We start from the raw sequence: 13,982 nt of genomic DNA, 5'->3' as shown, positions 1-13,982 counted from the left end.
TTAAGGAGCCCGAGTCAGGAAACTCTGGTGTTTATTTTGGAAATGGTTCTCCTGCTCCTGCTTTATCATAAACAATAATACTCAGAAATCCACATTCCTCTCCCAAAATTCTACCTCCAAAATGTTTCTCTGAAGTACCCAGAATAGGCTCCTTTTACATTTTTGTACTTTGAGTTTGGGAATCTTGACGGCTGTTGATGGGGATCAAACCTTATCGTAAAACTGAGCCACTCTACACATACGGCTGTTGTTTCCAAGTGTTTTGGGCTTTTCAGGTTCAAGACAATAGTCAAGTCAATTCGTTTCAGATGATTCCTTAGAACTTTTGTCAAGTTTTGTCAGGTCTCAAATCAAGACAAGCTGAAGTCTGAAGTCAAATGGGACAAATTTCCGGCCAAGTAAAAGTCTTGAAATCTCAAGTGTGTAAAGTAAAGTTATAGAGAAGAGTTTAATCTGATTCAAGAGTCGTGTTCAAAATCGTGTGAAATATCGAGTCAATCTTTATAAGTTCCAAGTCAAATTTGAATCGTAGGAATTGGTGGCGATTGGTTTTGTCCAAATCAGTTTCAAGCCACTCAAAAAAAAAAAGTTATAGTCAAAGTTAAGGCAAATCTCGAGTCAATAGAGAAACACCCAACTGAAGTCAGAGATTATTTAAGCCAGGTCTCAGCCAGGTCGATGGAGACGAATCCAGGTCATGCATCAAGACAATCCAGACCATTTCAAATAACGTACAAGTCTTGTTTCAAGGTTGTTGTAAGACACATTCAAGGCATGTTTAAAGTCGGTTGAAACAAGCGCCCAATACAGTCCAAAGTCATCAAATCGTAATCTGATTTAAATCTTGATAAATCTCAATCAATACAGGCTCCAAGAACAAGTCTCAGGTGACACAACTCAACAGCTCACGTTGTTTTCATTAATTCATATGTTATTTCCACCGAGCAGCAGTAGCAGTATTCCCAACTGTGTTTTAATGTGAGAGATATCCATATAATGGTCCATTCAGACTGACAAGGGGACATTTATACCTGGCTGGGTTTTTTTTCTCTCTCTTTCTACTTGTGTTTCTTGCTCTTTTTTAAGACCCTTTTCCTGTTTCTCTCTCTGTCTCACACCCATGTGCACACACACACACACACACACACACACACACACACACACACACACACACACACACACACACACACACACACACACACACACACACACTGTCTGCGGGGGGTTGAATTGAATCTGGCTAGCATGTGGGATCGGAAGTCTGTATAAGGGAATTAGTGAATATCATGGGATACACTGGAATGTCTGGCTTGGGATCAGACTGGAGAACTTACTGTACATGTTAGATGAGTTTTTAATGGCTGCCCAATGGAAGGCCAAACAACACAGAATGTGGGTTGGAAAGGTATCACTGCTAAGGTCTAAGGTTTATGTGGGTCCTGCTCTTCCAAGACACCTACTACTGTGGTTGCAAATAAGGATGTCCTCTCAACCATCTTATTCGGGTCAATCATCCGATTTCGTCAACAATCGAAATGATGATGATGTTGATTTGAATTGGGATTAAAAGGACCCTTGAGTCAAACAAGAGGGAACTGGAAAAACTGACATACTCTTTTCCTGTTTGTTAGGATAAATGTTGGTGCATTTATCCGGACCAGTAGTTGATAGTAGAGACAGATAGGAAACATAGGACTGTGCTCAAACCAACCCACACGCTCCAGGGGTGGTCTCAACCGTACTAAACAAGGCTGGTGTGAACGTGACCTTAAAGACAGTATTAGGGGTTGATAGTATACAACAGGTCCAACAGGATCATTCTGGGGGATGTTGCAATTCCATGGTACGCACCTAATACCACTAGTTCATTGTGACGATTGATCCTCACCTGAATGTGTCCTTCTTGTCCCCCCCCTCCCCCCAGGCGCAGTGTCCCCCTGATCAGGCCTCACTCCTGGCACCTGGCGAAGCTTCCGGAGCCGGAGCCGCCCCTCCCTCCACCTCCCCCTCCGACGCCCCCCCCTCCTGCGTCCTGCCTCCCCCCTGAAGACTGCCCTCCTCTCCCCCCTCCCCCGCCTCTGTCTGCCATGCAGCTCCACCCCGGACCCTACACACTACCCTGGCACACAACTGACAACAGGTGAGACGATGTTACGTTTGGTTTCCTCACTGATCAAGTCTATCTATCTATCCATCTATCCATCTATCCATCTATCCATCTATCCATCTATCCATCTATCCATCTATCCATCTATCCATCTATCCATCTATCCATCTATCTATCCATCCATCCATCCATCCATCCATCCATCCATCTATCCATCCATCCATCCAATTGAGTAGAGTTCTTTTTCATGTAATTTTCCCTAAGCTATTATTTTGACATTTCCTATGTGCAAAACACTCTCCAGTCATTGTGATACTGATAACGTCCACTTCAGAATAAATTATTTTCTCTTCTCGTCAACTTCCTTATTATAGCCGATTTAAGTTGTTTCAGTTTGACAAAAAAGTAAACCTAATGCCTAATGTGCAAAATGCCACAAATCGAGTGTTTGAATTAGACACATTTAGCCAATGACTTCATAGGGCATTGTCTGTTGGTCAATGGCGGGGGTTTTTCTGTCCCTGTGACTCGCCCTGTAAAAAGCCAACAGTCGTGAGGAAACAGGTGACATCACTGGGTTTTAATGTCAACACGGCCCACGCAGGAAGCCCATTGGTCTATTTTTGGGTTCTATTTAAACATTCCAAAGTGATAACCAATCAGACCTGTTCTTTGTCCATCTGTCTGCCTGACTTTTTGGGGGCCATTGATGCATTTTTTGGTTAAGTTGGCACAATATTTCTGTGTTATTTGTCATTTTATCTGTCTCAAACAGCCTACAGCTAGCAACATGCCCGTTTACAGAGCCTAGGCTGTGTATTAACATATATTTTTAAGCACACACACACACACAGTACAGACAGGTAGCGGATCATGAGCAGATAGTCACTGATTTTGACAGCAAGCATTCTCCAGATTTCGCAAATTGGCATCAGCTCTAAATATAAAATAATAATGGATTTTTTTCTTTTGGTATCACTGTGAAACAATTGGGGGGGAAAAGTCTGAATTGTCCATTCAAGTTAAAGGTGCAGTGTGTAATATGACATCACCCCAACCCTTTAGAATAATAATAGAAGCTACAGTGGCCTTCAAGGACAAGAACAATTCTAAATTTTAAACAATGCACCTGATGACATTCCAACTATGACACTTTCAAGATGGCGGCACTAGGCCTTGGTCCAAAATATGCAGAAATATGGACATATATGAGACCCTTTCTAAGGGAAAAAATAATAATTCAAAAAAATTGTTTAAGCTATTATGCACTAAATCCAATGTACTTATGGATATTATAATTACTTTCTACAAAATCTGCTAGGAAATAAAACCCAAAATTCTACACACTGCAGCTTTAAATCAAAAGAAAGCTTGTAAGTACAGTAGTCTTTGAAATACAGCATGATCTCATGAAGCTAAACTGCAATCCTAAGGGAACGCAAAGAGGAAGTTAGCACAGTCAGTATATTGACTCATAATACAAATAGCCTCTCCGTCTTTGTTAGTCAGTTTCATGGTACGTCAGTGCAGTGGACTGTTCTCCTTTTGATAAGAATCAGCGATATAATGCAGCGCCATTAGATTAAATAGTCCCATGAGGATTAGATAGGGCCGAGTGTGCGCATGTGTGTGTTTATGTGGGTCTTTTATTCCCACAGTTTTCTCTTGCCTGATCTCATCATACGCAAACACACACACACACGTACACACTAACATATTCACACACACACACACACACACACACTCACACGTACACACTCACACACACACACACACACACACACACACACACACACACACATACACACACACACATATTCACACACACACACACACACACACACACACACACACACACACACACACATTCACACACACACATCTGATGAGGAGGCAGCTCCCGGCATAACTCTGGACAATGGCATGTGACTCCCAGAACATGTGGACAAAGAGAGGAAGACATTTGATAAACTGTGTTTGTGTGAAAGAAAGGGACATTTTGTACAGTGTGTGTGTGTGTGTGTGTGTGTGTGTGTGTGTGTGTGTGTGTGTGTGTGTGTGTGTGTGTTTTTTTTTACGTAAACCGTAAATCAAAATATGTAAGTGATTTAGGCACACTGAGAATGAACCCAATCAATCTGAACACATATGGCCCATCATGTAATAGTGTGTGTGTGTGTGTGTGTGTGTGTGTGTGTGTGTGTGTGTGTAGTGTGCGCGCGTGTGTGTGTGTGTCTGTCTGTGTGTGCGCGCTTGTGTGTGTGTGTGTAGTGTGTGCATTTAGTTGTATCTGTGTCCACCCCTCACACTCACATGTTCCACATTGGCGTGTGATTGGCCAGGAGTGACTGTCATTTCCTGTCCAGCTCCCGTCTCATTTCCCTCTCTTCCTCTGCATGTGACACGGGTCAAATCTATACAGCCGCCTCTCCTCTCTCATTCATAGCTCACTTCCTTTAAACACTATTTTCTCATGAAGATAAAGAACAGTTTCCCCCCACTAGTATGCATCTACAGTATTCATCATCCTTTGGTTTTTATGATATTTTATTATATTTTATAGGACTTGTTCAGTGTTCCAAGTTTTTGCTATTTAATGGTTTATTTACCATGCAGTTTTTTATTTTTTTTTAAGATATGTTTTTGGCATTTTTTATGCTTTATTGATAGTGTAGAGACAGAGTTGAAATGGGGCAGAGAGGGGAGTGACATGCAGAGAACGACCGCGGGCTGGAATCGAACCCGGGTCCGCTGCTGGCCGAGGCCCATGGGGGGGGGGGGACGCCCTACCAACTGAGCTAAAGGCGCCCCCTTACCATGTAGTTTGACAGAAACTCAGCTAGTTTTAAAACATGCCAAAGTACTTGTATGCGCCTCTTATGATTTTCGGGGGATTTTTATTTAGTATTAAAAGACAAAATGACCTAAACACATTCTGTAGACGACCAAAACATTCGACTACATAAGCAAACAGTCATAATCTGATAAGAGTAAGTTGTGGTTATTTTATAAGAGGAACAGAACCCAATCAGTTTTCACATCTCTCATGCATTGTAAAACAATAAATACCAGAGAAAAAGCCCGAAGGTTCTGTAGCCCTGCTGGTTGTTTCCCATAATACTTGTTTGAGATCAAAGCCCCTTTTAGAAATGTCGCTCTTCTGTAACCTCTCCTCCGTCTCCTCGGCAACGTTTCCTATTGTTTTGAATAAGACAACAAATAGAATACAAAGGGTGAGTGACCGCTCGCTCTGCTTTGTAGGAAAAAAATAAATACCACAATAAAATGAAAATCTCTGCAGATATTTTATTTGCAACCTTTTTCGGATTGGGTTTCAACCAAGCACAGAAACACAGGATGCCCCTATCCCCTGGAGCTAGTATCGATAGCAAATGTCTTTTTCTTATTTCCTTAACTTAGTCCTTATACTGAAAACAACACTCTGTCCTTTTGTCTTAGTTGTTTTCTCCAAGAAGTTGGGTTTATTGGGAAATCTTTTTTCCCTTTTGTTTTTTATTGTATAATGTTTCTGGCATTGTTGGCCTGTTATTAAAGATTTAAAATAGAAAGGGCAGAGAAAGAGGAGGCTTATGCGCAAGAGAGGTCGTGCGTCCGATTCAAACCAGGGACATGGTGGTTCTAGCCTGTTGAGCAACCCCAATAGTTGATTGCCATTTTTTTTGCATGTCTGTTTGTTGTAGAAGAGGGATTTTCCTATGTTTCTCTTGGGGTTTGAAGGTCTATCTCTTTTTTCGAATCAAAAGGGATTTTAGGTCATACAGATTTTAAAGATTCTCGAGGTAAACTTGTGATTGCCTTTACTGTATTTTTTTGAAGTACTGACTAAACTTAACAATTTTTGGGGGCATTTTTCAAACGTTTCTCACAAAGCGGGGTTATCATTTTGGAATGAATGCACAGCTGATGTAAAGGAGATGAGACTAGGAGAATCCACAAGAGGAAGAAAGGAATGAATAGGAAGAGAGGAATCAAGGGGATGACTCAGAGATTTTGACTGCGGGCAGTTGGGAGTTGATGAGGAGGAAATCCCTCTCCGCCTTTAGAGGCTTTTCCTCAGAGGGTCCTTAAAAACACATGGGGCTGCAGTGGATCTTCAGCTCAGGTCTGATAGGAAACAGATTCTCCAGCTGTGGAGTTCAAAAGTTGTATTTCAGAACTATTTACTGTATATGTCATATGGAGAAACCCGCAATGTGCCACTTGAAAATCAAAGATGACTTATTGTGTAGCTTCTAAAAGCATCTTGTCTATGTCAGTCAATAGAGTAACACCACAGTGTTGGGAAAGAAACCACATGAATTAATCTCAAGGGACAATACTATGTCAATTTGACTTTGACGAAATATAAGACTCTCTTTTCAGATGTATCAGTTATTATACTATAAGATGCCAGGGAACAAAGACAAATGCCCATTGCAAGTTTCCAGAAACCAATGTGACCAATTTGGGTTTTGTTTGAACGTCCCAAAGGGAAAATGTATGTCTCTTTCTGAAACACTAAACTTGATTTTTGTTTTGTCTTTGCAGTGACTTGTCCTTGCAGTGGGGTCAGCTGTCCCGGCCATACTCCTCCACTGACCGAAGCAGTTCCCTGGGCTCCATGGAAAGCTTGGACACACCTACGCCCACCGCACAGCCCTACTCCGACTCCCAAAATTCTCCTGTTGACCCCACACTCTTCAACAACAAGAGAGACTCTGCCTACAGCTCCTTCTCCGCTAGCTCTAACACGTCTGATTACGCAACAGTTCCACTAAGGCCCGGTGAAGCCTGCTCCATGGATAACCTCCTCCAGAGCCTGGGGCCGGCTTGTCGAGGCTACCCAGCTGGTGACACCTCTACCCTGGGTAGTTCCTCTGGCGAGGCACCAGATGAGGCTCAGCTTATTACGCACAAGTCAAGGTCACTGACTAGGCCGAGACCAAGGCCTGTTGAGGTAAAAGAGAGGCCTTCCTCCTGCTGTTATGAGGAGGACCACAGGGGAGGAGACTTTCAGATTGTAAGAAATGGAGAAAGAGGAGCTGATAGGAAGATGAACCCTCCTCAGCCTCCCACCAGGAAGGACAGTTTTAGGGCAACTCGGGGTCGCACGAATGGCACTGACAAACGCTGCGTTTCTGCTCCTATTGAAGTTTCCGATGTTTCTAGTTACTATGGCGAAAACAAGTCCTCTCTAAATGTTGAATCAGGAATTCATAATGGCTTCCCTGCACCAAAAGAAGGTGACACAACTGGGAATTTCAAAGAGGATACCTTAGAATCAAACTTTATCCAAAGAAGGATCAAAGACAGTAGACATATCAGATGTGAAACGAGTGCTAGTAATAAAGACTGTAATTCAGACACCACCTCAGATCATCTAGGTGACCCAGAGACAGCCTCCCGAGTCCCCAACACGTCCTCTCGGCCTGCCTCCTTACTTGGAGAATACTCCATGGAGGTTGAAGGGCAATCTCATATCAGGCACACCCAGAACAAGCACTCATCTACGGGGCTGCACCGGCACAGCGCCCCCGACAAGCTCCTCGCTACACAACTCAAGTTATTGCAGTTCGACAATGACAGCCCTTCGTTAGAGTCAAACCCACCTGATCGCTCCTCGTCCCCTTGTGACAGTCAGTGGTCCCAGTCTTCGCTCCAGCCTACAGGGGGAGACCAAGAAGCTTCTCAAAACCACCTCCAGGGCCAATCAAACAGATGGGGAGGCAGCCGTTGCTCAACTCCAGGATCTGTGTTCTTGGACGGAGATGATGTTGATGGTTGTTCAAGTGAGAAGCCAGAAGGGATGGTTGTAAATGGAGGGTCCCCCCCACTAACGGAGCATCACCACCCTTGGGGCCGCTCTGTTAGCGTACCGGGGGACCCGACTGGATCGTCAACCCAGGGAAAATCGAGCTCCGACCAAATACTTGAGAGAGATTTTGAGCCTCTAAGTGCTGCTGCCAGCGTGGATACTTTACTGGAGGAGCAGAAAGCAGTAGATAGTGGAAGAATTGGAGGTAAACAAGAAGAGAATGTAGAAGGAGAGACAGACATGCGGAAGTCTCACCCTCCCAGGAACCATCGTCGGAATCGTCGTCGGAATGAGCGATTCGCTACCAACCTCCGCAACGAAATCCAAAGAAAAAAGGCCCAGCTTCAGAGAAGCCATGGCCCAGGAGTGTTGCTCCACAGCGGGGAAACCGTCCAGGAGGAAGAGGGTCCAGAGCTCAATGAGGATGGGGCAGACCCATACCTGCCTCCCCATGAAAGAACAACCAAAGTTGCCATTGCCTCACCTGTTGGTCCTCAAGATGCCAGCACCGCACCAGTAGAGAAATCAAACACCTCCAATGAATCAAAGAATGATGCCTTGCAAACTCAGCCCAAGTCAACAACATACACTAAAGACAACAATGTATCCATGGCTGTCAAGATTGAGGACCCAGGAGTGCCCAATTTCGGTGTTGGCATCCGAGTAGTTGAGGAACCGGCTCCTGCTGGCAAAGCTCGCCGCTGGCGTTGGACCCCCGAGCATAAACTCCAACCGGAACCTGAACCAGACCGACGGTGTGTGGTACCGAGTGAGAAGGTGCTCGGAGTCACAGGCTCACGGCATGGGGTCTGTGCCTTCACCTCTTCATCCACTTCCTCATACAGTCGCTCCTCTTCATCTTCTAGGAAGGACGAGTCAGAAATCCTTCCATTTGCAGATAGAATGAAGTTTTTTGAGGCAACAAGCAAGGGCTTACCTGCGTCAAATGTCACGTGTCGCAGGCAGAAGAAACCTACCAACCATCCAGAGCTCCAGGAAGGGGAACTAGGTCAGCAATCAACCCAAAGGAGATACTCTTACCAGGGTGGACTTCAGCAGGATAGTGCCCTGCTTCTGAACACTATGGAGGCCAGAAGGCTGTCTATGAGCACCAGTAGAGAGAGGCAGAGAGAGAAAGAGAGGGAGCAGGCTAGAGAAAGGGAGGAGAGGGCTAGGGAGAGGGAAGAAAGGATGAGAGAAAGGGAGAATCAGCGGGAGAAAGAAAGAAAGGAGAGAGAGTTAGAAATGGAGAAGGCAAGGCTTAGAGAGATTCAGAGGGAGAGGGATCGAGAGGAGAGGCTGAGACAGTGGGAGATGGAAAGAGAGAGGGAGCTGCAATTGGAGAGACAAAAAGAGTTAGAGAAGGCCCAAGAGAAGGAACGTCTTAGAAAAGAAAGAGAGAAAGAGCTCGAGCGAGAACGAGAGAGGCAGAGGGAAGAAGATGATCAGCTCAACTCACATCAGGAGTTTTATGGCCGTTCTTCTGGCATCAAAGAACAAAATCAAGACTTCCAACATCAAGGCAACTTCCACAGCTTCCAATCCTCAAAGACTCAGATGTTCTCCCATAACCAAACCCAGAATCAAGGCCCACGATCAGCTTTTCACCCGGTCCACTCCCACTCCCATTCCCATTCCCAGGCCCTGGAAAACCAGCAACATCCTCAGCAGGGATTCTCAACAAGGAGCTACACAGCTACAGAGGTAAGCTCTCACTCAAAATTAGTTTCTCCACGGGCGCTCCGGTGGCGTAGTGGATAGAACGCGTACCATATCGGCTCCGGCCTTCGTTGCAGTGGTCGCGGGTTCAAATCCGGCCCGTGGACCTTTACTGCAGGTCATCCCTCTCTCTCTGTCTCCCCATTTCAACTCTGTACTATCCAATAAAGCTTGAAAATGCCAAAAAATAATCTTAAAAAAAAAGATATATATAGTTTCTCCAGCAATGCATACAAACAGATCTATGAATGCATGCCTACAGCCACAATTGGCCCTACTGGGGGGAGTCAGCAGTTCTGGAGAACGCTTGTTGTCAAAATCCCTTTATGTCAAAATCAATGAATATCTCCTCACAATCGGCAATCTGCCCATTTGTCCTCCTGTGTACTGGTGCGCGCCCTGAAAATAAAATCTTGTTCTTAAAACTCAGCCCAGGCTCTGTAAACCTGTACTGTACTTCAACTTGATGGTGCAGAGAGGAACAATGTGGAACACACAGCAAAAAAAGACTCACTACATTTATATGGGTCATGAAAGGGTCAGGGGGTTGCCAGGTCAGGGGTTGCCAGGTTAGCTCTCAGAAGAGTCTGCTGTCCTGACATCTGGATTATAAACTTTGCTTTGTCAGGTTTATAGACAAGAAAGACAGAGAGTAAAATGTGAGTTGAAGTATCGGTCAGTTCCATTTTAGCTTTACATTTATGTTCACTGAGAGGTGGGCTAGCTATAGCGTAGCAGCTGAACAGCATAATTATTATAAAGGTAGAATTAGAGCTTGTGTTGATACAAATTGGTTCATTGTGGCATTTACCTTGACCTCAAGGCAACTAAAATGCACTGGCTTAATATTTTTTTTCTACGTTTAACCTTTTAAGTGGTTATAATTGAATTCATTAACAAGTATTTTCATAAGCCTTCTGGCCTCAAAACCGATTACCAGACAGTTTCGGTAGCATTGAAACCAATTAACGCCTTTCAGGGTAAAAGATAAACTCTGCACCCCACTAAAATCAAGCGTTTTTTGGACTCAACTTAAATGACAGTTGGACACTGAAAACCCTCTCGGTCCGTTAAAAACTATCCCCAGAAACAGGTCAGGTGGTCATATTTGGATTTTGTAGCTAAGTCGCCATTCTCCATCCAAGTCCTCCGTGGTTGACCAGTTAGTTTGAAGTGGAACCTCGCATCCTGCATGTGGTCAAAATCTGAGAATCGCATTGAAAAGTCATCGGATCATTGAAATAACTTACGAAACTGAGGGGAAGTTGGGCAACAGTGGCCGACACTTGTGTCAGCGATAATAGCAGCGTTGGGTTACATGTTCACCACAGACTGATTTCAGTCTCTTGGCAGCGGGGTTGCTGACCCTAGCCTGAACTTATGATACTCCTATGAACCCCCTCCTTTTTTTGGACTACATATAAATATAATCAGTTCACTGTTTTGTTGTTTTCGTGTGGTTTTGCCATGCTTGGTCCTTGAACCTTCTGCTTTCTCCATATTGGGATCCTTTTCAAATGAAATATTGTTGATTTGATGCCACAGCGATAACCCCATGCGTTGATATTTTGTGTCATATCTACCGCTGGCGACGTCCAATAGCTTTAATGGTAACAGATGTGCTGGATGGGCTACAAGGCCTGCTGAAAGAAATTCAACAGAGGCACTCTCATAAAAAAGGCAAAACATACATATCAAGGCGTATACATGTCAACCCAGACACACTATTCATGTAAATGCACTTCTACCAGAATCGTTTAACGGCCAAAGTCAGCTATAAAATTAACAAGGAATGTGGATTTCAGGTTCATTCATTAAGTTGCGTGCTTTATTTTTCCTGTGTGTTTTTTTTTGTGTGTGTGTGTGTGTGTGTGTGTGTGTGTGTGTGTGTGTATGTGTGTGTGTGTTGGACAGAGGAAGGAAAGAGATTGTGAAAATACAGGAATATAACTGGCTGCTTTTGTCCGTGGTCTGTCTGTCACTCAGTGGGCTCTCATTTGAGAAGTCCAGCTGTGTTTCCAGAAATATTAGGAAAAAGTCACGTTGAAATGTTGGCTCAATTAGACTATTAGATTATATCAGTTTTTCTACATCCTACCTCATTATATGGACATTAAGTCTACACTTGGAAGCCTGATTTTGCCTTTTTCTAAACACCACATTTAGGAAAAATACAATGTGCTGCGTAAATACGTATTTTATATGCACATAAAGACACAAACTTCAAATTGCCCCCTAGACTCTATTCTCTATTGTTTGTCAATGGTTTTCTTTCGCTGTTTTTGCAAGAGCACTCAGTCAAAATGCAACTTGCTTAGATATATTTAAACTACAAAGACTAACTGTCCTCAATCTCCAACACAAACATTTTTAAAAAAATAAACAGAAGCAGAAGCAGTTTTATTACAGTTCTCCTACTATTGGCCAACAATTGCCTTATTGATATTTACATTCCAGTTACTTGCTTATAAAGGCCAAAAGAAGTCAAAAATGACTTGGAACCCTTTACTATCCCGTGAGAGAATTAATTTGAATGAAGAAAGACCATCCAGGTACTTGTGGTTCTGGCCTTTGTTATCACAAACTTATCAGTTGTTTCCATTGTGTGGATTCTTATGCTCTGTTGACAGCGAGCGACGGCCAAATATGTTAATTTCACGTCCCACTGGTCCAACAAAAACACCATCTGAATGTTCAGATTTACATTGCAGACAGTCAGAAAATATCACTGCACAAGAAGCTGTGTTTGTGCAGCCTATACCAGCCGGTCTGTGTGTGTGTGTGTGTGCGTGTGTGTGTGTGTGTGTGTGCGTGTGCGCGTGTGTGTGTGTGTGTATCTATGACGTACGAACACAATGTGCAGACGTAGCCTGAAAATTGTAACCATAATGAGCAAAGCCTCAAGAGAGAGAAAAAAGAAAGTTCCAAAATGGAGCGTGAAAGCCGATTCTTGACCTTGGAAATTGGCTACTTTGACGACATAATCTCTACACAACAACAACTGAGGAACCTTATCTGCACAGTTTCAGTTCACAGCTCCTAAACCGATAAGGAATTCACTGGACTGTCACTAGTCAAGTCGAGTTATAAAGAGCTTTTGCCTAAACCAACAAGTACTTGCTCAAAAAATAAAGTTGAATTCAATTTAAAATTAATAAAACAAATTATAAAAAATAAACCTCGGAATGCATCAACTGAAAAAATGCCAAAAAATTTACTGGGTCCAGCTTTTAAAATATGAATATCTACATTTTTTTTTTTTTTTTGGTGGGATTTGTTGAATTCTTCTGGACTTATTGACATTTTCTCTATCACTGTATATTCAAGCAATCAAACTTTACGTAGAATTGTTCATGATACAATTGTCGGTTGCTGCATCAGAGCTCTACAAAACAATTTAAAGGTGCAGTGTGTAATATGACATCATCAAGAAAGTTCTACAAAGTTCTAGAATGCAACGCTCCCTGGGTAACCCCAACCCTTTCGAATGATAACAGAAGCTACAGTGGCCTTCAAGGACAAGAACAATTCTAAATTTCAAACAATGCACCTGATGACATTCCAACTATGACACTTTCAAGATGGCCGCACTAGGCCTTGGTCCAAAATATGCAGAAATATTGACATATATGAGACCCTTTCTAAGGGAAAAATAAATAATTCAAAAAAAATGTTTCAGCTATTATGCACTAAATTAAATGTACTTATGGATATTATAATTACTTTCTACAAAATCTGCTAGGAAATAAAACCCAAAATTCTACACACTGCAGGTTTAAGCGACCACACGCATGAAAAATGGGTTTTGAGAAGTGAGTTCAGGTAGAGAGAAAAAAAGACATAAAAATGTTACAAATGAGCAGGAAATCGCTCTTATCACCATCACAGTATATGGCAGGGTGGAGCAACACAGTGACCACAGTAACTGACTGGCTGATTGAAGCCGTCCTTCATTCCATTGGCGTTATTAACCGCCTTTTAAATGTCTTCCACAGACGTATCCCGCCCGGCAACAGGAAACGCCCAAGCTGGACAGGAAGTACAGCCTGACGGAGAGGTGAGACACTTCCTTTTAGGAAACTCAGTTGAAACACACACACAAGCACGCAAGCACACACACACACACACACACACACACACACACACACACACACACACACACACACACACACACACACACACACACACACACACACACACACACACACACATTCATTTAAACAACAGGGTTTGACAGAATTGATTTAAGTCTTGTGTTTTCAAGGTTTGGAATGTGCTTGAAATCTGAACACATTGCAGGAAAAATGCTGGATTTTCTCCTGACTGACTATTCATAAAGTA

General features: G+C 43.2%; 1 protein-coding gene across 1 annotated transcript in view; it reads left to right on the top strand.

Annotated features, from left to right (window-relative positions):
- shroom4 (shroom family member 4) overlaps nt 1–13,982 on the top strand; it is a 102,088-nt gene that overhangs the window by 75,543 nt on the left and 12,563 nt on the right. The window contains exons 3-5 of the mRNA XM_080052571.1: nt 1,925–2,140; nt 6,656–9,626; nt 13,637–13,698. Of these exons, the coding sequence (XP_079908697.1) occupies nt 1,925–2,140; nt 6,656–9,626; nt 13,637–13,698 (3,249 nt within the window). The remainder of the gene's footprint in view (nt 1–1,924; nt 2,141–6,655; nt 9,627–13,636; nt 13,699–13,982) is intronic.

This window comes from Ammodytes marinus (genome assembly GCF_949987685.1).
Source record: "Ammodytes marinus genome assembly, chromosome: 23".
Classification (NCBI taxonomy): Eukaryota; Metazoa; Chordata; class Actinopteri; order Uranoscopiformes; family Ammodytidae; genus Ammodytes; species Ammodytes marinus.
Note: the sequence above shows the minus strand (reverse complement) of the source record. Positions and strands in the feature narration are given on the sequence as shown.